The 26259-nt window shown below is 46.3% G+C and overlaps 1 protein-coding gene across 3 annotated transcripts in view; it reads right to left on the bottom strand.

Annotated features, from left to right (window-relative positions):
* Nucleotides 1-20166, bottom strand: part of WDR59 (WD repeat domain 59) — a 43826-nt gene extending 23660 nt beyond the window's left edge. The window contains exons 1-11 of one of the 3 annotated variants that reach the window (XM_053399260.1): nucleotides 20071-20166; nucleotides 11795-11844; nucleotides 8440-8575; nucleotides 7091-7176; nucleotides 5505-5585; nucleotides 4591-4628; nucleotides 3646-3734; nucleotides 3449-3565; nucleotides 1931-2008; nucleotides 1137-1293; nucleotides 338-417 (exon numbers count right to left, since the gene is read on the bottom strand). In XM_053399260.1, coding sequence (XP_053255235.1) covers nucleotides 338-417; nucleotides 1137-1293; nucleotides 1931-2008; nucleotides 3449-3565; nucleotides 3646-3734; nucleotides 4591-4628; nucleotides 5505-5585; nucleotides 7091-7176; nucleotides 8440-8575; nucleotides 11795-11844; nucleotides 20071-20124 — 966 coding nt within the window. In that variant the 5' untranslated portion in view covers nucleotides 20125-20166. Of the gene's footprint in view, nucleotides 1-337; nucleotides 418-1136; nucleotides 1294-1930; nucleotides 2009-3448; nucleotides 3566-3645; nucleotides 3735-4590; nucleotides 4629-5504; nucleotides 5586-7090; nucleotides 7177-8439; nucleotides 8576-11794; nucleotides 11845-20070 lie in introns of those variants that run through there. The other 2 variants (XM_053399261.1, XM_053399262.1) reach the window with 2 other exon arrangements.
* Between the last annotated feature and the right edge of the window lie 6093 nt (nucleotides 20167-26259).

Raw genomic sequence — 26259 nt, 5'->3', positions numbered from 1 at the left:
TGACCAAGGAAACTAGTGCAATGGTCCTTCCATGCTGATGTTTAAGCAGGTGATGAACTTCTATCAGAATTAAGAGATTTTGCCAGTGCAAAGGGTTGATCCAGATACTCAAGGTGGGTTCCACTTGCTTGATTTATTCTGCTGAAACCACCATAAAGTCAGGAACAGGAAAGAGGTTTGATACAGAAGCACAGAAAGCAAACCCCACAACAGGAGATGGACCCAGGACAAGAGGAAATACCGGACAATTTAGCTGGCAAATAGATGTTTTCTGGTTTCTAACATCTGCAACTTTGAGCAAAACAAAAAAGGAAAGACTATGCCACCTGCCACTTACCCGTTGCAGCTGGCAATCAACTCGCCACATCCGAAGTGTCTGATCCCGAGACCAGGTGACCAGCTGGTAGTCCTTGGATCCTGAAAGGCATTTCAGATTAAAGAGTTTAAACTCTGGCTCTTTTGAGATGGTCTGGTATTTTGAAGACATATCTCTGTACTCTGCTTGAGATGTTTGGCCCACATTTTTGTACTTTTGCTCTCTCAAGGGTGGGAGAGAGGGAGAAGGGTGAATTTAGAATTATCTTTGTATGATGTCTGGCAATGTTGGGTTTTGCATGTAGACCCACTTCTGTATGTACTCTTTTGATTTCACCTGTTTCGAAACTCAATAAAAATCACATACAAAGAGCTCAAACCAGCCCATGTTCCTTTGATATTAAAGGAATGGGTAAGTTGAAGTCCGTGTGAAATGCAGCTTAAGCCCAATATTTGTAACACAAGTGCCCAATATCCTTTCCCTGCTTGTGTCATGCATGGCATTTTGCTCTGCAGAGTTAGACAAGAGTTCTCAATTTCTTTTGGCCATCACAGATTCCCACGCCCCGGCAAATACAGTTGCAGAATTGGGGGGAGGGTCTCTTATGGTTTACTGCAATTTAATTTTAAGTGAACAAGTTAAAGAACAGAGAGACATGACACAGAGAGGGAAGTCAGAGAAGACACAATGCATTTGAAAACACACTGCCTGAAAAGAGTCAGAACGGGCTTTAAGCAGCAAAGCCACCTCTGTGCTTTGTGGGCCAGACAGCCAGCAGGCACACAGAAGCCACTATGAGAAGGACGCATCTGTCACGCACCTTCCTTCTGCTTCCGCCACTGGAATTCTAGCACAACATCATCGTGCCCCACAAAGGTGTGGACCGGTGTGTTCAGGTCAAAGACATTCCAGAGGAGGAGGCTGTTCTCTCTCCGCAGCTGGGGCACCATCACTGTCACCAGTCCATTGCTGAAAGGCTAAAAGAAGTCACAGGGGAAGGTTGGAGGTTCAGAAACTCTGAAATGTTTCTCAGTTGCCCTTTCCCCACCAAAAAAAGGTACAACATGGCAATACACATGCATCTTTGTAATGTGTGAGTGATCACATCTGAAAGACCTGACAGTTAGCAGAACACCCCTGGGTGTGTGCCCAGCTCTTGTGGTAATTAACAGTGCCAATGTATCAAACCTCAGTGATTTTCACAAGCTTTATTCCTTATGGCTCTTGGGTGGAGAGTGAAGCAGGCTGCAATCTCAAGTTGTTCCATGCTGTTCATTACTGTTCTTCTCTGACACCTCTGCTACTTCCTACTCCACCCATGAGGCAGAGAAGAAGAGGGTCTTACATCATCTTAGTTGTAAACATGTGAACCTAGGAGTGTTGGAGGGTTGTTTTTTTGCTTGGGATATATTTGTATGAAGGAGATACACAAACACCTTAGATTAAGTTTGCAAACTTAGAAGAGTCATTCCCACTGCAAGGGAGAAAAGGAGGAAAGCCTCTTTTAAGACATCCCTGCTGAGATACATATGTCCATCACTTGAAAACAGATAAATATGCTTTTCTCTTTGAACATTTGCCTTACCAGCTTTCTCAAGTTGGCTCTGTCCTTACCGTGTATCTGGCTTTCCAGACAGGAACCTGACATGCCAGGATGTTGAGGTATTTTCGGGGTTGTCGGTAATCCCAAAACTTCAACGAAAGAGATAACAAGCCAGTTCAGGAGGAGGAGGAAGAGGATACTTACCAGCAGCAACATACACACACCTGGGAGATCACAGCACAACAAGAGCACTACAACATGGCCAGAGTGGCAAGGACTTCTGGCCTTCAGTAAGTGTACATATGCCATTTGGAATAACATCCCACTGAAGAACTGGGGTATTCATAAAGGATTTTTAGTACCTGGGCTCCATGTATCATTTGAAGGTACAAACCACCCCTGGCTTGCCCACAAACCTCACCCATCACTCCCCTGTCAATCACACTGAGAAAGGGGAGCAGAGGTCATCCTTTCTATTGGCAGGACTTTCTAGCAGTAGTAAGACATGTGCATATCTGAAAGAAGCCTCCTGGCTACAGAAAACACAGCTGTAACATCTTGGGTTTTCCTGGTTCTGGTCGCCAGAAACCCAGAAGGCACCTGAAGCTAGAAATGCTTTTTAATCAACACAAGAATAGACAGCTGGGGCCCTCCTCAGAGGAAAAAGCCCTTGTCACCACCATTAATGTACCGGTAAATATGTTCTGCGGAGGGCTATCCTTGAAAACAGTCTGGAAACAAAATGCTGCTGCCCTCCTCTTGCTAGAACTGGGCCAAAGACACAGCTAAGTAAGAGTAGTGCACTCAGTAGACCACCTCTCTGAAAGCTACCAGGTATAATTAAAAAATGAAAGCAATGACCCATAAAGTCCTATAAACTGCCTTAAGCTATGATGCTTTCAAGCAGGGATGGGGAATGCCTGGCCCTGCAAATGTGGCCTGACTTCGCCTCTCATCACCCCTGTTGGCCACATTAGCCTGGGGCTGATGGGAGCTGGAAACCAACTACACTCGGAGGGCCTCAGGTGAGTCACCCCTGCATTAGGGGAAAGGTTATGTTATGCCAGTATGTTGCAGTGGTTAAGAATGTTGGGTTGCAATCTGGGAGACCAAGGTTCAAGTTCCCAGCCAGCCATGAAGCTCATTTTGACCTCTCAGCCTAAGCTACCGCACAGGGTCACTGCACATGGATGGAACTTCACAAATATAAGAACACACACAAAAACAGGCAGATCCAGCTTTTGCAAAACAAAATGCAAAGATGCCCAAAGACTGCAATGGTTTTTTAGCCTGTGGCAGTGTCACAAACTGTGACATGCAGCAAGGAGTATGGGAAAGTAGTCATGGAAAAGACTGGTTGCTTATTCACCAGGACACCTCTTCCCTCAAAATGGGTTGGTGCCCACACATACCCTCCATTCATTTCCCAGTGGCCCCCAATGGCTGTGAAGACTGGCAGGGACCAGCACAACTGGAACTCTCCACCTGCCTGGCTGGTGAAGTTCACATTTCAGCCAGTTTGAAAGGTAAGCGCCATGTCAGAACTGGGCTTAAGGGCCCTCAAAACCCAGCCCCACCCGCCCACCTACCCTGACAGAGTTGTCCTGGCTGGACGTAGCCAATATGTTCTCATTGTCTGGGTGCCAGTCCAGGCCATGGATTTTAGAGAGATGAGCAGCCAAGTACTCCACCGCAGTGCCGGGTTTCTGCAAGAAGAGATTTCATTTGAAAGCTTGCACAAGAGATGACCACAACCATCTCCCTTAGAGGGGCAACAGTGACTTACCCGCCTGTCCCAAATGCGCACATCCCCGTCATGGCTGGTTGCCAAGCAGTGGGCATTCTTCTTATTCCATTTTACCTGGGAGGCACCAGCTGCAGAAGGAACAGAGCACATACACAATTTAAAAGAACACCAACATGCCAATAGGTTGTATGGTCAGGTGGGTATGACGACGACACAGCAAATGCAAGTGAGATGTCAAGTCAAGCCCAGCCTGGGTATTGTATCTTGCTGGGCACAAATAATTGACAACGAATAGGGCACGAGCTTTCAAAAATGGAGTGGTCACCAGAGGCGTAGTACAGAATGCTGCAGGGTGCAGCACAGCCACCCGAGAAGGCCAGCCCAGGGCACCAGTCAAGAACCAAGCCAGCTTATCTGCAGCCTACTGATGCAGCAGGCAACTGTCTGGGCAAGTGGGGCATGGGTCAAATTTGAAAAATAGGTTATCGCAGGTATAGGCAAAAGGTAGATTGGGCTCTACTGGAAGACTCCTTGGTGATTTGCAGCAGATTGCCAAGAAGCTCTAGATCACAATGCCTTAGCAAGAACACCAACAAAATGTCTCCCCTACCCTGTCCTAAATTATGCTGCTGAAATAAAGTCTGAGTAAGGCAGAAGTTGACACTTTATGCTAGCCTCTCCCAAGCTGGTGCTCTCCACATACTTAGGGCTACTACTCCCACCCGCCACAACCATGCTAGTTGGGGCTGATGGGAGTTGTAGGGCATAACATCTGGAAGGTGCCAGGTTGAGGAAGGCTGCTTAATACCATTGCCAGATCTGCTACTGCCTGCTCCAATAGTGGCAGGCATGCCACAGGTTGGACACCTTGTGGGCTACTGGAAACCAGTGCCAAGACCTCTTCTTTGCAGGGCACTTAACACCAACTACTGAGTGAAATATTATGCCAATGTTTCAAATTCCACCTAACCAACTGGTACTTACCGACGGCAGAAAGTGAGACAGTAGGCTTCCGAGTGTCCCTGAAATACAACAATACCAGCATAAGCATACATACTGTTCTCTCTCTATTCAGGTTAGTGCCTCTCAATTTTTGCTTCTCCGACTTAAAACTGAAGACACAGAGTTCTTACACTCAGTAAGTTTTGCATTTTGAGGGTAACAAACTTCACTCATTTTGACCAGTAACAGGTGATACAGAGAGGCAACAGCATTACTTGCCTCCAGATAAAGCTGGACAGAAGAGGGCCAGGCCAGGAAACTATGCAGAGACAGAGCAGGCAATCTTCTCTGCAGTTGAGGACTCTGAGCTTTCATTAACAGTTTAATTAACTGGGTTCCCCCCCTTTTTTCTTCTTTTTTTCTATTATGTTTTATTGTGATTTGTATCTGGTGTTAGCCGCCCTGGCCAGGGAGGGCGGGGTATAAATAAATAAATTAATAATAATAATAATAATAATTTATTATTATTATTATTATTATTATTATTATTATTATTATTATTATTATTTGCTGAACATTTCTCACGGCAATGAATTTGAAAATGACTGACCTAGACGGATAGCAAATCATTCAGCCACCCCCAGCTCCCAACAACTGAAGCTCAGCTGCATGGTAGCTTCTGCACAATGGGGGGGGGGTAACTATGCTAGTGAGACAAAGTGCAGAATGCACAGGGGCCTTACAGGCTTCTGGGGTTTTTAGATCACTTGACTGGGGAGTGCTCCTTCATGATCCCAAATATGAAAGAGCAAAACCCATTCACCAAGAGGATATTACTAGGGACAGCTTCACCCTTCCAAACTATCCTGCTTCAGTGGCAGCAGTCCAAAGTGCCACAGGGGAATTTGCTCCCGTAAAGACCAGCAGTATCTTCCCCGATGTGGCTCTGCACTTACTTGATATCCCAGATGTAGATGTATGTGTCAACCGAACTGGTAACCAGCAGGTCTGGCTCAAAAACTGCCCAGTCCAAATCACTAGAAAAGTTGCAAAAAAGGGAAGGGGGGGTGAGCATCAGCAAGAGGGATCCATCTTGGACAGCTGCAAACACCAGACTCTGCATAGTCATTAGTAACTCTCTCGTTCATTGCCTTCTTAACACAATACCCCACTGGCCCAGTTTCACAGCTCCAAAGACCAGCTTTTCCAGAGACAGAGGGAGCTTTAGCTACATGCCCTTTGCTCATTTTACTGGCCACTGTATTTCTCTAGGGCATAGGTAGGGAACCTCCAACCCATGGGGCAAAGGAAGCTCCCAGGACCTTCCCCAGAGTGCTTTGGTTTGGCTAAAATGTGTCCTTGAAATATAATACCTCCTGGAGGATGGAAAGGAGTTTGCGGATGTGTGGGTGTGGGTGGGTGTAAAACTCACTTTTGTGTGGCTGGAATGTAGCACATTGTACAAAAGGCAGGAGTCACATCTGCTGATCCACCCACTTTTACCCCTGGTTCCATCCACCATTGGATTGTGTCCACCTCATCCCACAAGATTGCCCGTGAGCTTAAAGATGTTCCCTACCACAGCCCTGGAGCAGAAGGTTCTACAGAAACAAGATCCATGATGGAAAACAGTGTTCCTGAAAAACAGCTAGCCCACTACTACTGAGATCTCCCTATAACACAGCCACAGAAAGAGCAATATTGCTTAACATCTGTATGATGCTTCCTATACGTTAACACCCTGCAAGGCACATCGGTATTATTATCAGCCATATTTCAAACAGGGAGGCTGTGACCGAGAGTGCTGTTTGCCTAAGGTCACCTATTGAGCCCATGGCAGAGGTGAGATTCAAAATGGAGACTTCAGGACCTGTAGCCCAGTCCCTTAGCCCTTAGGCTACCCCAGCTCCCAACAGAATTTGTGTCCTGGAATATTCTTCTGAATCCTCCATAATGCAAAGCAGTTTCACAGAAAACAAACTGGCATGCAAAGAGGTAGAAAGTTTGAAAAGCACAGCTCTGGGGACTAGGGGAGTTCCAGCCCACCAGAGAAAAACACCCTGTTGTTGCTGAGACCATCATTTAATCAGGATGAGAGGGGGATGCTTAATCTTCTTCTCCCTCTAATTCACTGCATGAATATTGAAAATATGTCCAGACAAACTCAGGATTTACTAAGCTGGAATATCTGGACATGTCCGCAGACAGTTGGTTAGACTGTGGTGCTGATAACGCCAAGGTTGCAAGTTTGTTCCCAATAAGGGACAGCTCCATAGCCCAGCACTGCAGGGGGTTGGACTAGATAATCATCAGGGTCCTTTTCAACTCTGATTCTATGAGCCCAAAGTTACTGCAGCAGTGACTGATGCACTTCATGCACTCCAAGCAGGGAGGGCCAAAAGGGGGCCTTCAAAGGGAGAAAGGGGGGGGGTCCAAGCATCAAGCTCATATCAGGACTGAAATTCCCAACACCATGAGCCAGTGTGCAAGGCTCACTGGCCCGCATGACAATGGAGTGCGCTAGGGCTCCCCAGGGCCGTACCTGATCACACGTGTGTGCCCTTGCAAGGAAGTGCCAACTTCCCCATTGCCATCTTTCCATTTATACAGGTCAACTCGTTGGTTGCTCTGAAATTAAACAGAAGACATGAGAAGCCACAACACGGGCAGCAGAGTGCTATGTAGCTACAAAAGTGCTCCCTAGCATTGGAACACTCCACCACCGTTTAAAATCAGCAGGAAAGGCCCTGCTGTGGAGCATGTCAACAAGAGAAACTAGCTTGCCAGCATCTTTGCTACAACAGCTCTTCCTCCCTCCCAGCCACACCACCCCCAAGAGTCTGAAATGAAATCCCCACAGAGATGCATCAATGCACCACTCATTTAATTTTTCCTAAATGATGCAAGACAACTTACGAGAATTGATTTGGCTGCTTTAAGTTCTCCTTTATTTACACCACCTCACCTGTTTTTAATGGCTTGCTGGTTCGTTTTGATCCTCAGAATGCTTTACTGATTCTGAAGTTTGTTAGTTGCCTTGATCATCAAATACAAGTTTAACATAAACAAATTGTGCTTTGGTTCACACATCACATGAAACCATCGTTTTAAAAAAAACCAACGGTTTACTATGGACAAGCAGCATGTGAACTGCTGAAAAGCTTTTGCTCCACTCATTTCCTGCTCAAAACTGGACTTATGGTTTGTTTCCCTTCTGAGGCTTATTCTTTTCTTATGTTCTTATGACTGCAAATCTTCTAGATGACCATTTTGGGAAAGAGGAGTACCCTTTCCCACCAGAAAACATGTTTAACTTTTCACACAACCAAGAAAAGTTAGCATTTGTAAGAACACCCAATGCAACTACTCCACTGCAAACCCTTGAAGCATCCTGATTGACAGGATAAAAGGGGCAATATAGAGCCATTAACTGTGCTGCCTCCAATCCCTGTCCATGAATGAAGATGTCCTGGCCACACACACACACACACATGACTTGGGATCATGTCCAATGTTACATTTCCCTCACCAAATGTTTAAAATGCTTGGAGGGAGGTGGCTAGAAGAGAGCTGAATATGTGTTTTTATGTGTAACACTGAAAAGGGCCAGATGTGGGCAAGCTTCCAAGAAGTTCTGTGGAATTCAAGCAGCCTGTCCCAAGAACTGAAAGGGGCTGATTATTACAGGTTGATTGCAGAGTAAAGGGGTGTGTGGAATAAACATGATTGTTGCTATTGTTATTTCCATTTAGGGTACCACGTACGGAAAGGTGGGACTCTGAACACTAACATAGCCCCGTTCCCACAAGCTAGTTGGACAGATTTGTTACACTCCTGGGATCCAGTTGGGAGGAAATGTAATCACAGGATCAGGGCCAGCATGGAGCATACCGATGCAGCAAAGTAGTGTGAGTGACTGTCATGCGGGTTCCACTGCACAGCTCCTATGTCCCACTTGCTCTGGCGCGAGATCTTGCGGTGGCCATCAGAAGGTGAATCTAAGTTAACAATGTAGAGGAAGCGGCGCCTGCAAGAGATAGACACACACAAAGAAGACATCAGCAGCATCACACTGAAACCAGCCTGTGAATTGCTGCACCTATGATTTCCAAAGCACCAGAAGAATAGAGCACAGTCGACCACCTACAAACTCCATCTTAATTCTGAAACTGCTTGGTGGGGGTGGATATTTATCAATGCTGGTCAAAATGGGCTAAGCTACACTCCATCATGAGTGGAGGGCAGATTTTGCTCCCATGAACAGCTCAGACTTTACCTGAAAGCAATGGGTGGCAGCCACTTAATTCAAGGATGGTTCTGAGGCTGGAGATAAACTTTCTTCCCAATGACCCCAGCCCCTGGTAAACAAGTTAAGCTTGATGGGATTCTGCTATTCAGTCACACCAGAGTATTGGGAACCTCTGTAAGGTCCATGAGGTTGAGCGAGAACCATGCAGCATCTCTTGTTAAGCTTCACAGCCATGACCAAAGATTTGAATCTGGACCTCCTTGCTCAGCACTCCTACCACAACCCTACACTGGCTCTGCAACATAAATCATGAAACGTTAAAGTGAAAGAGATGCAAATTAAAGACAGCCGTGAACAAGAGGACATTAACTTTGCTGCTGCAGAACTTCACAACAGCAAAATCCTATATGACATATTCCAGGCCAGGCTAATGCAAACTGCCTTAGTTGGACACCAGGCTTGTGGCTGGCCTGGTTCCTCCAAGGGACTGACGGAGGCGCTGGCTGACAGCAATGTAAGGCTACACGGTCAGACAGCTTAAAAACAAAGTCCTACACGGTGTGTGACATTGCGCCAGTGAGAGACTGACAGGGAGGGCAGCTAGATCCACCACCAAGGAATGCCTCCCAAGAGGCTTAAAAATATCACAGAATATGATATGGAGACAACTATGTCCAACATTCCTTTCTCAGTCAGGATGTCGGCCTAGTTTCTGCAAAGAACGGAAGGGAGTGTAAACATGTGTCTGGTGTGTATCACTTCAGACTACAGGTGGAGCTGACATGACTGAATGCTCTTTCCATGCAAACGAGTAAGTCAAGGCAAATGATCCCAACCAATTCTATGCATGGGGCTTTTGGAGAAACAAAAAACCCTGTATGGAAGAAGCAGCCTTCCAGTTAGATGAACTCATACCAGTCATCCTGAAACAGATTTACTGCCTCGTCTGTGGATTGCAAGAACTAGGTCACAATTTAGATGCTTGCCTGGTTTGAGAGGCTGAAATCAATCACAGATTTTTGACCACAAGATGATTCTATCATGCCAGCCTTTACCTAATAAAAAATTAATTTGAACGCGCTGTCACGTGGCAAAAGCTGGCATTCACCACCTATGGTATATTCACTGAAAATAAGCTTGTGTCCAGATGATAAGCACTGCATTCTACCACAGGGGCAGGCACATTTGAATAGAATATTTACCACAAGGATAATGTTGTCACATCAAAATATAAAATGAGAGTTACGAAATATCACTCTGGGAAGGGAAGAAGGAACAGGCATGAACCCCCATGCAAAGTAAATGTCCAGAGACTTAGAAACAACCTGGGGAACGGCTGGGTGCAAAGCTGCACCAACTTTGTTCAGATACTCTGCCAGTACACTCTCAGTTCTTTTTTTCTTTTTTCCTTACTGTTTTTATTGAAAGATTTTCATGGATAGCAAAGGTACATATAGTGACTACGTTTTCAGTTCATGGAGTCCTATCTACATTTGGTGTGAGATAATGCTATCATAGGCATTGTGAGGATTGGGGGGGGGAGAAAGAGGTGGGGAGAGAGAGGAAGGAGAAAGAAGGGGGTAATGCTTTTTTCTTCTTTTGCATAGTGTATGTGCATGGTTTTTGTGTCACTGTCATGTGGATAGGTTCTGCATCTATTTGTTTATTAATTTTCGTTGGTAGTGGGAGAGATTGGGGAGCCCAGGGCATGGCTGGTTGCATTCAATTGATTGAAGTGAGGGGTGTGTGGGTGTGGGTTTGTGTAAGGGGATTCTCTGCTGTTGGAGGATATATGTTGGTATCTTGTTGAGCTGTGTATGAAATAAAGGGCAGCCACACTAGAGTGAAGGAATCCTTTTGTTTGTCCCCATGCTAATTTCAATTTTTTTGATGCCCTGACCTGGCATGGAGGGGGCAGGAGGGACAGGGTTGGTGCAAGTGCAATCAATCCACATCTACATGTAGAGAACTAATGTCTGCATAGGGCATTAGGGAAAGAAACAGCATACAAGGATGAAAAGAAGCATGAAGGTTAGACTTTGGCAAACACACAAGCAGGAGGACATCAGATAATCAAATCAGCAGAAGTTGAAGGTCACTGAACAGAGCTGAATACATGCAAGATGGGATTAGGGATAAGACTGAACAAGGCTTCAAACATCAGCAACATGGAAAAGAAGCAGTGTGGGGAGAGGCAAAGTGTAAGACTCAGAAGTCAAGGCCTCATGATTTTGGATCTGAGCAGTGACCTGTGCCTCAATATGTTTTTTTAAGACTTTGCCAAAATGAATTGCATCTCATTAAAAAAAATCTGCTGAGAGGGAAAATATGGCATAGACTCAGCATGAACAAAGTCTTTCTTCATACAACATATAATTGACATATGGAATTCAATGCTACAAGGTGTAGAAAACGTTAGTAACAGACTGATGTTTTAAAAGTTTACAACCGCCTCCCCCACCTCGAAGTTTCAGACTACAGCTCTCATAGTCCCAAGCTATCATGGGAGTATTGATGCTGGGGCTGATGGGAACAGTAGCCCAAATCCTTTGGAAGGGGCTAGACTGGGAAAGGCTGGTATGTACAAATTCAAGGAGGTTAGGTCTTATCAAAGGCTATTAGCGCACAACAACTAAATGGAGCTTCCACCTTGAGAGACAGTGTGCTTCTAAATAGGACATCCTGACAGCAATCAGTGGGGTGGGGTGGGGGTTGCCTTCATGCTTTGTTTCCCAAAAGAGGCTTTTGAATGGCCAGTCATGAAAACAGGACATTAGACTGAACAGATCCTAGAGTCAGATCCAGGAGGGGTCTTTTATGCTTTTGGCACTTGAACTTATGCTATCAATCTCTTCTCTTCTGCCCCACTGAGAATGTGAAGCACTAGGAAGAGGAAGAACATCAACCCAAGAAGATGTGTCCATCTTCCATCCACGTCCACCTTCAAGCAGCTGCCAGGGCTAACTGGAATTCTATCCCAAAGGTGTTGGCACTCACCCAGAAAGCACTGCATGCTGCCCAAGACAGTCCACGGACATTGCAGTTGCCTGCAAAATAGGAGAGAGAAAGAAATAAGGTCCCTCACATTAGCTTAGCTTGTTGATACATTCATTGCTTAGGAAAAAGAAGAAAATGTTAGGTTGGAAAATTTGGTGGTGGGGAAAAGAGATCACTAGAGTCAACCTGATAGGGATGAAATAAACCTGATTAAACACACAATTAGGAAGGAGAGCTACACACACTTACTAGAGAGTAAGTCCCACTGACAACAACAGGATTTACCTTCACGTGGGCATGAGTAGGGTTGCACTCTAAGGAAAGAAATTCAATTTAGAGCAGAGGGGGAGGCAAGTGAGCTCTTGCCTGCAAATGCACAAATCACATGCTCCAAAGATACTGAGATTTAAATATATATACTCAATATGCTTAAATCCAAGCATACCCAATTTAAAGGGCTGCAGCCCCTCTTCACGCCAAGGGGGGTTTTTTGTCCCCGTTTTGCAAGTTCCACATAAGAAATGGAAGCAAAGAAAAGGGAAGGGCAGTAAAATGGTACTAGTTGTTACTATTAAAAAAATAGTTATCATGAAAAACTAAAAAGGATTATGACATTTAGGTTGAAAAAAACCTTTTTCAGGAGCACTGGGGGAAAACAAGCACATTTGCAAACCAAAATACACACACAAGCACAATGGAAAAGCCTGTGATAAGAACCTGTAGTAGACAAGACATATCATAAAACCTAAAATCACTAAAGGCTTTGGTATGCAGCCTGGGAATGCTATTTGATTTGCCGTTATCCCTTGAAACTCAAACAACCTGAGTGGCAGGAATGACCTTCTAAAACTGAGCATAATACACTGTGTCCACCCCCTCCTCCAGGAAAGAGATAGCCTTGCCAGTTATCCAGTTATTCAAGGCAGGATTGCTGCAATGTGCTCCCCTTGAAGACTGTTCAGCAACTACAGCTAATCCAAAATACCTGCCCTGCTCTTCAAAAAGTGATTTGGGGGGTGTCAATCATTTGGTCAACACTTTAGCTTAAAGCTAGAGCTCTGCTGTGCTACCTTGTCTTCAAACCAGTAACCCAACTTCTATTTGGGTGCTGTAGTGAAATTTAGCATAAAGCTTTTAATCCAACAAGCAAGTCAATACTGGAGTCCAAGTTCTGAGTCCACCAGTAAGACCTAGGATAGTAGCTCTGTGGTAAAGCATGCAGTAGGTCCCAGGTTCAGTCCCTGGTGTGTCCAGGCAGTGCTGCATAAAGACCCATCTCAGATTGGAGAACCACTGTCAATCAATGTAGACAATACTAAGCTAAATGCATCAGTGGCATAACTTGGTATCTACCTAACAAGCATCACATCCTGCACCCCAGCTGCTTTGCTGCAAATTGGCAGTGAATCAAGGCAGGTAAAGAGCAGCTACTACAGTCTTTTGGTAGTACTCTTCCCAGAAAGGCATAGACAAATGGAATAAGCCTGCAAGGCAAACTCAGTAAACTTGTTTTAATAAAAGCACTTGATCTGCAAGCATATTGCACTGCTCGATAGCAATCTACCTTGAAATGAAAGAGACTACCTTGAAATGAAAGAGAAACACCATGAAAGGCAGCCAGTGATTAGAAGCAGATGAAATGCTTGCCTTTCCAGCCTCTCTTTGCTGTGCTTCTACACTGTCAATGTGACAGACTAGGTCAGTAGGTAAACACAACAGCTGTTGGGAGGAATGGAGGGAAAGATGAGCTCAGTTCTGGAAGGAGAAATTCCAGCATCAGAAAATGCCTAAAGTGCTTGGCCTTCTGGGAAAGATTTCTTCATGACCTCTGAAAGTCTGCCCAGAGCCAAACAACAGCAGAATCTCCTTCAAGTGGGTCCTTGGGGCATCCATAATTGCTCCCATTATAGAAATACCTGCTAGCAGACTTGCACTGAAGCAGCTGCAAAGCTTGCAAGGAATCTGGAGCCACTACAGGACTCCAGCAGCTCGGTAACAATTTTTCTCAAAAGATTCACACATCTCTGTTCCTAGAGCCCAGCTAGGCTCCATGATCTAAGTTTTTGGAAAGCAGAGATCCAATTGCTGTTATCCCTCTGATTCCTGCAAGGTCTTTCCTGATTGAGATTGTTATCTCTTTTGAATGTTTATGTACCCCACCTTTTGACTGAAGGGTCCTCAGGGTATTTGTTTCTCAATAGCATAAATGTGTACGCATTTACTCCTAGAGTCTTGGAAGACTAGGATTCAACAAGCAAGGATCCCACATGCTCGTCTATACTATCAGATGTCATCATGATGCAATTAAAAAGGCTTCATTGCATACTTTGCTGCAATCAAATATTGACAAATAATAGTCAACTGACCACCATCCTAATCCTAGTAAAAATAATTATTAGTACACCATCTGCACACATACAGTGGTGCCTCGCAAGACGAAATTAATTTGTTCCGCGAGTTTTGTCGTCTTGCGATTTTTTTCGTCTTGCGAAGCACGGTGTCGGGAAAGTTTTGGAAAAGCTTCAAAAATCACCAAAGTCTTTAAAAACCTCAAAAAAGGCTACCACACCGCGTTCTATGAGTTGCTCCTCGAAGTCAAGTCGCAACTGTATTAACGGTGTTAAGAAAAAGGAAACAAACTTGCAAGATGTTTCCGTCTTGCGAAGCAAGCCCATAGGGAAAATCATCTTGCGAAGCAGCTCAAAAAACAAAAAACCCTTTCGTTTAGCGAGTTTTTTGTCTTGCGAGGCATTCGTCTTGCGAGGTACTACTGTATTTCCATGAAGTTTAACTACTTCCATACCCCCTCCAGTTTATGTGCAGAAAAGTATTGTGACTTATGTATTGGGGATGCTGCACTTGAAAAGCCTTTCAGGAAGAGAGTTTGCCTGTCTTATTCCACAACATACTGCACAGATACCCCTCAGTAGATATATCCATTATTCTATGTAATGAATTTGTTCCCACAACAGTAATATTCTGGAACGAGGGGCTTCCACAAAGGGAGCATTCACACGTATTCAAGAGTTTTCTAGGATGTGGAGGAGAGATATTTTATTTTTATTTATTTATACTTGACTCTTCTCATGCTCCTAGTTGCATACTTAAGCCTCATTTCAAGTAGAACAAGATGACAGGAGAAGTTCCCATACCCTGAACCATTCTACAAAGAGCACACATCCTGCATGGGTCTCATCTAAGCCTGGACAGGTTAAACAGAGTTGTCCAAAATTCCTGTCAAGTATTGTCTGCTGCAGTCAGATACAATAGTGCTGAAGTGCTAAATGATGATGATAACAACAACAACAACAACAACTTATTATTTATACCCCGCCCATCTGGCTGGGCCTCCCCAGCCACTCTGGGCGGCTTCCATAGAAACCAAAAATACACTAAAATATCACACGTTAAAAACTTCCCTGAACAGGGCTGCCTTAAGATGTCTACTGAATGTCAGGTGGTTGTTTATCGCTTTGACATCTCGTGGGAGGGCGTTCCACAGGGCGGGCGCCACTACCGAGAAGGCCCTCTGCCTGGTTCCCTGTAGCTTTCCTTCTCGCAATGAGGGAACCGCCAGAAGGCCCTCGGCGCTGGACCTCAGCGTCCGGGCAGAACAATGGGGGTGGAGACGCTCCTTCAGGTATACTGGACCGAGGCAGTTTAGGGCTTTAAAGGTCAGCACCAAGACTTTGAATTGTGCTCAGAAACGTACTGGGAGCCAATGTAGGTCTTCAAGACCGGTGTTATATGGTCTTGGCGGCCACCCCCAGTCACCAGTCTAGCTGCCGCATTCTGGATTAGTTGTAGTTTCCAAGTCACCTTCAAAGGTAGCCCCACGTAGAGCGCATTGCAGTAGTCCAAGCGGGAGATAACCAGAGCATGCACCACTCTGGCGAGACAGTCCGCAGGCAGATAGGGTCTCAGCCTACGTTCCAGATGGAGCTGGTAAACAGCTGCCCTGGACACAGATTTGACCTGTGCCTCCATGGACTGCTGTGAGTCCAAAATGACTCCCAGGCTGCGCACCTGGTCCTTCAGGGGCACAGTTACCCCATTCAGGACCAGGGAATCCTCCACACCTGCCCGCCTCCTGTCCCCCAAAAAGAATACTTCTGTCTTGTCAGGTTTCAACCTCAATCTGTTAGCCGCCATCCATCCTCCAACCGCCTCCAGGCACTCACACAGGACCTTCACCGCCTTCACTGGTTCTGATTTAAAAGAGAGGTAGAGCTGGGTGTCATCTGCATACTGATGAACACCCAGCCCAAACCTCCTGATGACCTCTCCCAGCGGCTGCATGTAAATGTTGAAAAGCATGGGGGAGAGGACAGAACCCTGAGTCACCCCACAAGTGAGAGCCCAGGGGTCTGAACACTCATCCCCCACCACCACTTTCTGAACACGACCCAGGAGGAAGGAGCGGAACCACTGTATGACAGTGCCCCCAGCTCCCAGCCCCTCAAGACGGTCCAGAAGGATGTTATGGTCGATGGTATCAAACGTCGCTGAGAGATCCAGCAGAACTAGGAAACAGCTCTCACCTTTGTCCCTAGCCCGCCAGAGATCATCAACCAGTGCGACCAAGGCAGTTTCAGTCCCATGATGAGGCCTGAATCCTGACTGGAAGGGATCCAAATGGTCCGCTTCTTCCAGGCGTGCCTGAAGTTGTTCAGCAACCACTCGCTCAATCACCTTGCCCAAGAATGGAAGATTTGAGACTGGGCGATAGTTGGCCATCGTGGCCGCATCTAAAGATGGCTTTTTAAGAAGCGGTTTAATAACCGCCTCTTTCAGCGGGTCTGGGAAGGCTCCCTCACGGAAACGGCATGTTTAGTCTGTGCTTCTTCCAACACTAAACGTAACCTTTTAAAGTATGTAAAAAAAGGCCCTGTTGGAACAGACCAAAGGCCCATCTAGTTTAGCATTCTGTTCTCACAGAGGTCAATCAGATAGACCATGGGAAGCCCATAAGCAAAACCCAATAGCAACAGCACTGCTTCCACTTGGGTCCCAGTAAATGGTATAGAAAGATAAACTGACTCCAACAGCAGTCACAATGGAACATGAGATATGACACAGCTGCCAAGAAGGTTGCATGCTAGATGTCGACGAAGATTCTGTTTCCACCAGTCAGCTTTGAAAGTAGGCACTGGTTAAGTGCAGCATGCCTTCATTCTCTTTATAAGAAACACAAGTACACTTATTTTACATTACTTTAGAAGTGGCACTCCCCAACAGTTGTATAGAATAAATTAGCACGAACAAGCTATATTCATAGAAACTGCCTACGGCATACCCCAATGCAATATTCAGGAAGCATTAACTACAAATGTTAAATTTCCTCAAACTATTTTTAAACCAATCAGTACGACAGATCGCTGTATCTTTGTGTAAATTCAGTTCTCACATGACAAGCTTTCGATTTTTTGAAACTGAACAGCAGACCACAATCAGTTCACCATCTACAAGATGGAAACGACGGCAACTTACTGTACAAGGATGCTGTACAAGTTGAGCACATTACAAACAGAATTTTCAGGTGGTACAGAGATAACACACTGGTAAAGGGTCTCATTTTAGCTGCAAAACTATTATTGCAGCTCTATAATAACAGCTTCAGAAATGAATTAATAAAAACTACCACTATTGGAAAAAGGAAGCTTCTTTACCCTCCACCCAAAATAGACACCCATCCATCTAGCTATAAGCAGAAGCCCAGTATCCTGTTGGGAGATGGGGGAGCTATTCCCCCTTGGCAACACCACCAATAAGAGGAGTAGACAAGGGCACATTATTCACCACTGAATAAACTTTCAACAGTTACTGTCCCTGGCTTAAGAGGTCTCGGGGCTGGAAGTAAGTGATACTATCTGCCCAAAGAAGTAGCATCCTGAGTGGCACCACAGGAACATCTGATAGACTCCATACAGCAAGGATGGGGAGCCTGTGGCTCTCCAGATGTTGTTGGACTACAACAAGAAACAACACTACACGAAGGCAGACATTAACCCCACTATGTGGAAATTCCTTGTAGACCACCACAGTGCCTGGAGTCAGGTCACATATCCACAGCAGTGACCAGATGAGAAATGACCACTGGGAGGAGCAGAGAGAAGAAACACCATGGTGCATTTGTAACAGTGAAACTGGATACCTTCATCTGCCCCGGCTGCAATAAAGCATGTATCTCCTGTATTGGCCTCTACAGCCACAGGAAATAACTATGCAACAATTTGACTTCACCCCCAATGGCACACACTTTCATTGTCTCATGTCTTGAGACAGATGCCAACAAGAAGAAGAAAGGAGATTCTGACTAAGCATCAGGAAGAGCTCTCTGACAGCAAGAGGTGTTTGATGGTGGAACAGTCTCGCTTGGAAAGTGGTGGACTCTCCTTCACTGGAGGTTTTTAAGAGGAGGTTGGATGGCCATCTGCCATTGATGCTTTAGCTGAGATTCCTGCATAACAGGGGATGGCCTAAACGATCCTCAGCGTCCCTTCCAACCTTACAATTCTATGATTCTATGAACTAACATCATCATCCACAGGACATGCTGGCTGGGAACAGTAGGAATCCAAGTCCAACATCTAGAGAGCCACATGCTCCCTATCCCTGACTTAGAGGACTCTGAAAAACACCTGTCCTTTCCCCCGCCACTTTTCAAAGAAACACAGAGTCAAGAATCACATGCTGTCAATGGCTGGAACCACTGGAAGCACCTACTGTTCCAGAGGCAGGGAGGCTTGTTTCTCTTTACTGAGGAATTTCATTTGGTAACAATGCAGGAAATATCTTCCCCAATGCCTGCATATGATGATCAGCAAGGTTTGCAGGGAATGGTTTCACAGACCAACCTGAGACTTCGGCCAGGCCTAATTAATCCCAGAGACTGCAGGTTGGCCTTTGTGAGGATGCTTGCCTAGATGAACCATTTGCATGATACACCAGGGTGTTTCTTGTGGGGAGAAGGAGACAGGTGGGTCCTGTAGCACTAACAAAATTAGTTACTATGGCGTAAGTTTCCTGAAAAGTGGGCTTAGATCCACAAAAGCTTATCCACAAAAGCAATACAATGTTTTTTTGGTGGACCACCTGAAAATTGCTGAGGTTTTTGGTCAGAGCGCTTAATAATCTTTTTTGCTGCTGTTCTACAAATCAAAGTATATAATGTTTTAATAACCACAATTGAGCCTTTCTAGGAAGATGAGTGAAGAAAAATAAAAACACTTTTTCTTCAATACCAGCACCGTCATGAAAAACAGCACCTTATTTGTTGCATAATTCTGAAGTTAGTTCTTTCACTTGTTCTACCTCCACTATTCAATGTCAGCTGCTGGGAATCCCAAGTGAGAAGAGTTGCTGTTGCACTCAGGTCCTGCTTTCAGGCTTCCCTTTGAGGCATCACATTGACCACTAGGAGAACAAGATGCTACACTAGTTTGGCCTTTGACCTGATGTTATTATGAGAAACATGGGGCCCTGAACACCCCTTAAGCTGGCAAATACTTTGAGAAAAATTAGTAAACCTGGTATCCATCATCAGAAAAAAAGGTTATTAAGCTTATTCATGACCTTGTAGAAAAGCATCTAAAAGCAACGTACAGTATAAAAAAAACACTAAATACAAACTAAGGTCACATTACCATTTGAAAACCCCTCATACTGCTCTTTTTCTAAACAAGTTGCCCTTTCCATTCTATTGTACCTTCAAAAAATGCTTGCTGTAACAATCTTATGTTGAGAGCTTTGTGAGGCCTACCTAAAAAGTGGTATATAACTACTGTAAATAAATGGGTCTCTTAGGTGACTACAGGACTCTTAGACCTTGACTACAGCCTTGAACACAGCTAAGCTTAAGAAATTATGTTCTTAAAAACTCCCTACACACATACACTTGGGCTTGCCATCAAGTCTGGTGAAGAGTTCTGCAGAACTCGAATCTTTTGGCAGCGTTTTGGTTGGCCTGACAAAGAAAGGTGTTGCCCAAAACTGGATTTGGAAGTTTTCAGTTAAGGTGAAGCCAGCCCTCTTCAGCAAACCACGAAGGAAGGAGAGGCGCCCCAACTACACCAGAGGACGCCCCCCACCCCGTGTGACGCGTCAAGGGACATGGGTGCACCCCACCCATGGGTGGTAGGTAGGAAGGAACAGAGGGGGAGACAGCTGCTGCCCTCCCCCTCCCAGGGAAGAAACTTGTATGGGAAGGAAGAGACTGCAAAACAAAAGCCCCGCCGGCCATCCCGCTTCGGCGCAAGCCGAGGAGACCCGGTTACCTGCGAGTCCCGAAACTCCACCACAACATTCTCGCTACTCCAGCGCGCCGCCATCTTGGACTGCCCAGGAAGCAGCTGGAGCAAGGGACGCCGCAGGCGGGCGTGACGCAACGCGCGTCGCGCGCGAGGCCTGCCGGGAAATGTAGTCCAGCCTTAAGGAAGCCTGAGGAAGAGCGTATGGCTCGCCTGTAGCGTTTTATACGCTCCGGCGCCCCGCCCCACCTGCACCGTCTCCTCCAATAAAATAAAATACAGCCTTCCCTTGCTTCTCGTTTTGGGACTGGGTGGGGTTTAAAAATACGTGGAGCCAATATTCAGTTTCTTAAATTGCAAGGGCTAAGGAAGTCACATCTTGTGGAAGCCAGATGTGCTGGGGTTGATTGGGAGTGGGGTGTACTTGCGGCATGCTCAGAAGCTCGTTTCCTCATATTTATTAAATTGTTAATTGGTCTCTTAAAGCCACTTTCCTGGTCCAGCTCATCCAAAGCGGCTTGCAACATTTTAATACCCCACAATGGCTGAACAATAAACTGGACAACCAATAAAGAAGCCAATTAAACAGCATGATTTCTAGGCAATAAAACAATATCACATGAGGGAGGGACGGGTGAGAAGCCCAACACGATCCCCCAGGTTCGTTGGAAGCTGCCTTATACAGTTTCAGATATTTGGTCTTACGTGAACTCGGGGATGTGGAACAGTGGAAGGCTTTAAAAGAGAACTGAACAAATTCATGTGGGATAAGGCTACTAGTGGCTACAAGCCACAATGGCTATGCTCTGCCTACACTGCTGAAGCCACTGTGTCTTGAAAACCAGCTGCTGGGAATTGCAGCAGGAGAGAGAGCCCTCGGGTTCAAATCTGGTTGGCATGTCGGCCACTGTGAGAACAGGATGTTGGACAAGATGGGCCACTTGCCTGGTGCGCAGCATGCCTTTCTTATGTTCTTATGTCCCTCCAGCACAGAAAGATGCAGTAAAAGTATGTTCATATTACACTGGAGCAGGCTTATTTTACATTGATTTCTCCTAACAGTCGAAAACAAGCTCTGCTGTCTAGTGCCCCCTGGTACAAATGTTAAGCCCTGGGGGGCATTCAGTTCCCATCCATGATGAAGGGTTCTGAGATGCACCTGCTATCTACAGTAACAAAACTCCAATAGAAGAGCTGTTTTATGTCGCAGCAGTGTCCCCCTCCCCTCGCAAACAAAACCTGAAATTGGGCTTAATATTAGAGTATTAAGAATAAAAATTGCTCAGAGGAGCTCCACCCTGTAGATGCCTCTGAGACGTTAAGGTAGTAGGCGGCTTTGGAGTGGGCGCAGCTGCTCTATAAGCAAAAGAATTAAGTTTCAAAAGCAGGCAAATGAGACTATTGAGCAGCAAAAGATCTAGGGTTGAGATCCATTGGGCCACCCCCTAAGTACACCCCTGGTTATGGTTCACACTGGAGAAGAGGGATTTAAAGTGTTATGTGCTAATGTTCAATGTTGTTGTCCCCCCAACACTGGCTTACTGCTGCACATGGTCACTGTGTTAAAAACCAGTGAATTTTTACTTTGATCAATGAATTCCACAGCTGATTATGGGTGTTCCAGACATCCTGTTCATTGAGGATCCATCCTGATTTGTTTGCAAAGGAGGCCAGATGACGTTGGTCATTTACTGAGCAATCAGCCATTTGGGGGGGGGGTGCTAGGCAGTGGCTGCGTACACACCATACATTTAAAGCACATGGCTTCACTCAAATAATCTTGGGAACTATAGTCTGCCCTCTGCAGAGCTACAATTCTCAGCACCCTGAACAAATAAGTTTCCTCAGAATTCTTTGGAGCAAGTAATGTGCTTTAACTGTGTGCTAAATGTATGGTGTGTACATGGCCAAAATTGCGTCAAGCAAAAGTTAGCCTGCACTTTTTCCCCCATCACTTTCCTTAACTCAAAAAGTCTGGTCTTTTGAGGGAAGCAGGCTTCTTGCACAAGACCTCCCAACCAACTGTAATTGCATTGCCTGAATTTGCCAGTATGTGACGGAATCCCACTAAAAAAAAGTGACAGACTGGGGAGTGCCCTATAAAAAGAAAATTAGGTTCTGCACGCAGATGGCAGTTGTGGACATGGACAATCTATTTCCTCAACTTTCTACAACTAGGTGTATTCCAGAGAGCAACCCTATCACTGGATGTTGGGCTGCAAGGCTATCGGCCTAAATATAAAGATACAGGTTCAAGCTCGCTTCCTTTGCATCAGGTGAACTTCCCAACCAGCTAGATGAGCTCTCTAGCTTTTCTGCTATATGTGTCAGTGGCTATTTTTAGAGCCCTCTTGGGCATGGAAGTGAGCCTGGAATAAGATCATTGGAAAAACAGACAAAAGGTGGGTTTCCTCTCTGCCATCAGCACTGTTAGGCACAGCTTTAGCAGAATCCCTTTCTTACCTTCTGTACAGAGCGCTTTATGCAACTCACTGTGAATTTGATGGACAGAATTTGGTCCTTTATGCATTCACACTCTGGCCTAAAGTTCTGGGGTCTACTAAACAAATCTGGGAGACTGGCCATCATGGTTGACTTGGGCACGACTAGGCAGAAGGTAGATTTGCAGTAGATCAGCAAGGATTCTGACTCTTAACAGCCCCAAAATGACCTCGGGGGGCGTCAGATATGTGGAAAGACACTTAATTCAGTTCTGATACCCTAGTTCCTGGGCACAAATTGTAAGTCAGGGGACGTGAATATGGTCCTTACATCTTGTTGGATTTCTCTCATTAGCTCTAGCCAGCATAGTCAATGGTCACGAATGATGGGAGTTGTAGTCCAGCAGCATCTGAAGGTCACTTGAGGTTATAGTGAAGAATGATGTAGAATTTGCAAGCTGGAAGTCTGCCCAGCCACGTTTTAGCATAATTGTCAGTGTGAAGAGTGCACTTACCTTGCACTTTTATGAGACTCCCCTAAAACACTGGAAAGAATGGCTGTGTCCTTGCTACAGGACTGCGGAGCAATGCTAGATGAAATTTGAGAATATATACAAGGAGCACAATACAAAATGAAGTGCAAAAAATATGGGGGTAGAACAGGATAGGTTATGCATCTGTGGCTTCATCTTAAGAATATAATCTTCTGGGGGGGGGAGGATGGTGGTGCTATATAAATAATAATTGATTCTGTGTACTTGTGTGTGTATGTTAGTACTAGAAAATAAGAAAGTGTTCAAGAGATGTGAGAGATATGTATGAACTCCATTTTCAAAGGCCAAGAGGGCTGTCTTCTGTCCTTGTTCACACCCAGTGTTTCACACCACACATGATCAATAGTGCAATCCTATACAAGTCTACACAAAAACTCCCATTAAGAACAAAGGGATTGACTTCCTAGTAAGAGGGTATAGAATTGCAGCCTAAAACTCAGGAGCACCTATAATAGCTGGTCAACTACTTAGCTCTGCTATTTTTCGCTATTCTTATTAAATATCAAATTCCCATCTGCACTAAATATGCATTTCCAAAAACCTGACTGTTTTATATTTGTGCTTATAAAATTCCTATTTATTATTTGATTTTTAAAAAAGTCTCCCCAACAAATGTTTGTGTAACACAATGAAGCACACATTTGCTTGAAAGTAAGTCTCACTGCAGTTTCAAATAGACTACCAAATTATTTTGTAGCCATCTTTGAAAAAGAAACCCAAAGCAGTCCTGGGACCCTTGGTGTGAATCAACCCACCTCCCCATGGTAGGACCACCTAGGATGTGGTCAGATGGCACAGAAAGCCACCATAGTTCCTGAAGCTAAGCTGGTTTGGGCCTGTTTGGTACCTGGATGGGTGATAACAGGTATGCTTCTTTGGGCTCCTTGATGAAAGAAAGGTGGAAAATAAATGTAGAAAGTATCATAAAATCAAAACCCTCTTAGGGCCACATAAGAGTGTAACTGTATGATGGAATGCAGTATAGCTTCAAATCAAACAACATCGCTTAATATCTGAGAACCTGCTCCTCTTGTTCCTTATGACTTCAATCATTTTATTTATTTATTTCATAAAATTTTTACATCGCTTGATAGTAAAAAACTTCAAAGTTGTTTACAAAAAGATAAAAGTATCAAGTCAAGAAAAATGTCCCTCCCCCACTATAGGAGTCAGTAACCTCTGGAACATCCGAAATAACTCCGCTGGACAGCTACTAGAAGACGCAATGCAAGCTGCAAAATGAGAATTCTTTGCAGTCCGCACTACCACATGGTAGGCACAAGGTTAGGCACAAGTGAGACTTGTGCCACTTGTGTTCCAGTCTTCATCCAGCCTGTTTCAAAGTCCAGAGCTCCTCAGAATACCAAGGGGCTAGTTGCTCAGACTCCAAAATGCCAGAGAGGATGCTCAAGAACGATTGTGTCAGCCACCCATTTCAGCTTGCTATTCCATCGCAAGACCAGGGTTTCACCAGGACCGCCAGCTTTCTCCACTGGAAAACCCCCCAGAGCATTCAGGAACACATCAGGTTCCACCAGTCTCTGAGTGTGGGCTGTCCTAACGGGCCCACCACACTTACAGGGAGGAATTGCTGTTGTCAGTCCAAGCATAACCAGATAATGGGCTGACCATGACAAAGGTGTACATTGCATTTCTCCTATCTTCAGTCCATCCCACATATTACTAAGGGCAAAGATCATATCAAGGTGAGTCCTGCCTGGTGTGTTAGGCTGTTGACCCTTTGAGAGAGACCCAGAGTTGTCATGGGTCTCAAGCTTGTCCAACAGCAGCCTGTGTGGATACTGAAGTTGTAGCATCCTCCAGGAACACCTCAGTCAGCTAGATCAGGGTTGCTGCTGGGTAATAGGACAGTCAGTTAACCAGCAGCATCCCTGATCTGTCTTTCTGGCCCAACACCAGGTGCAGACAGTGTAAGCGCATCCCAAGGTCAAGAGGCTTCCTGGTGAAGGAGATGGTGCTCCTATAGACAATAGCAACATCCTCGCCTTGACCCCTTAGTCTAACCTGGTGCAGTACCAAAAACCCAGGTGGGTATATGTAGGTCAGGTTAGGTCCATCCAGCTCACTCACTCAAGTCTCTGTAATGCAAGAGAGAGAGGCTGGAACAAGGAATAGAGACGAAACACCTATGCCACACACCCCCATAGTGGTCAGCACCCTGCACCGCACCCAAACAGTGGCTCCCCATGCCCAACACCACTGGAACTGGAGCAGCATCTATACCAGCATCCTATTCTCACACTGGCCAAACAGATGCCTAGGGGAAACCAGTAAGCAGGAACGGAGAACGAGAGCATTATCTTCTCCTATGATTCCCAGAAACCCCACTTACCTAGGAGCTAGTCCCAGTGGCCTTTGTGCTAATTACTCCCGAGTAAACGTGCGGGGAGGGGGGGTGGCGGTTGGGCTGCAGTCCGACCTTGCGCACAGTTTTCCCAGCAGCAAGCCCCGGGAAAGTAAGTGCGCCCACTAGGACGACGGCTGCCGCGCAGCGCAACCCCGCGCGGTTTACCGGGGGATCCCGCCCCGCTGCTTTTCACGGGGCCCGACTCCCCCGACAGTTTCGCGCGAGGTGGGGAGGGAATCCTGGCGGCCCGCCCCGTCCACGCGCCCACCGCTCGCCCGCCCAGCCCTTGACGCAACCCCGTGGCGGGGGCGGAGAGAAGCTCCGGCGCAGGCGTCCTGCACGCCTCTATTGTCTCTCCTCCGGCAGCCGTCAGGAGGGCTGGCTAGCCGGACGGACGGAGGAACAGGCGGGAGGGAGCCCGCCAGCGAGGACACCCCCGCCCCCGACGGAAAGCGGCGCCTGGCCGAGGAGCGACGGGGACGCCGGCAAGGCCGCGCCGAGGCAGCCCTCGGGCGGGCAGGGCGGCGAGGAGAGCCAAGGGAGGGCCTGCGCTCGCTCCATGGCTGGCCGGGGCGCGCCTTGACGGAGCCCGCAGCAGCCGGGGCTGCTGTTCCTCCTGCGAGAGGCCGGCCTCGCCTTCCCCGCGCTTCGCCTGGATGCGGAGCGGCAGCGCCAGAGGACCCGCGCACAGAGGCCGGGGCCCCAGCGGCGGCGGCGGCGGCGTCTTTCTTCCGTAGGGCGGGCCCCGGAGGCGGGGCAGCGCTGGCCCTGCTGCCTTGTCGCCGTGGATGAGCCCGGGAGGAGCAGCGGGCCGCCCGGTGGGGCGCGGCGTCGGACGGCGGCTGGGGCTGTT

Source organism: Podarcis raffonei, chromosome 8, assembly GCF_027172205.1.
Source record: "Podarcis raffonei isolate rPodRaf1 chromosome 8, rPodRaf1.pri, whole genome shotgun sequence".
NCBI classification, from domain to species: Eukaryota; Metazoa; Chordata; class Lepidosauria; order Squamata; family Lacertidae; genus Podarcis; species Podarcis raffonei.
This window is presented reverse-complemented; position numbering and strand designations above follow the sequence as displayed.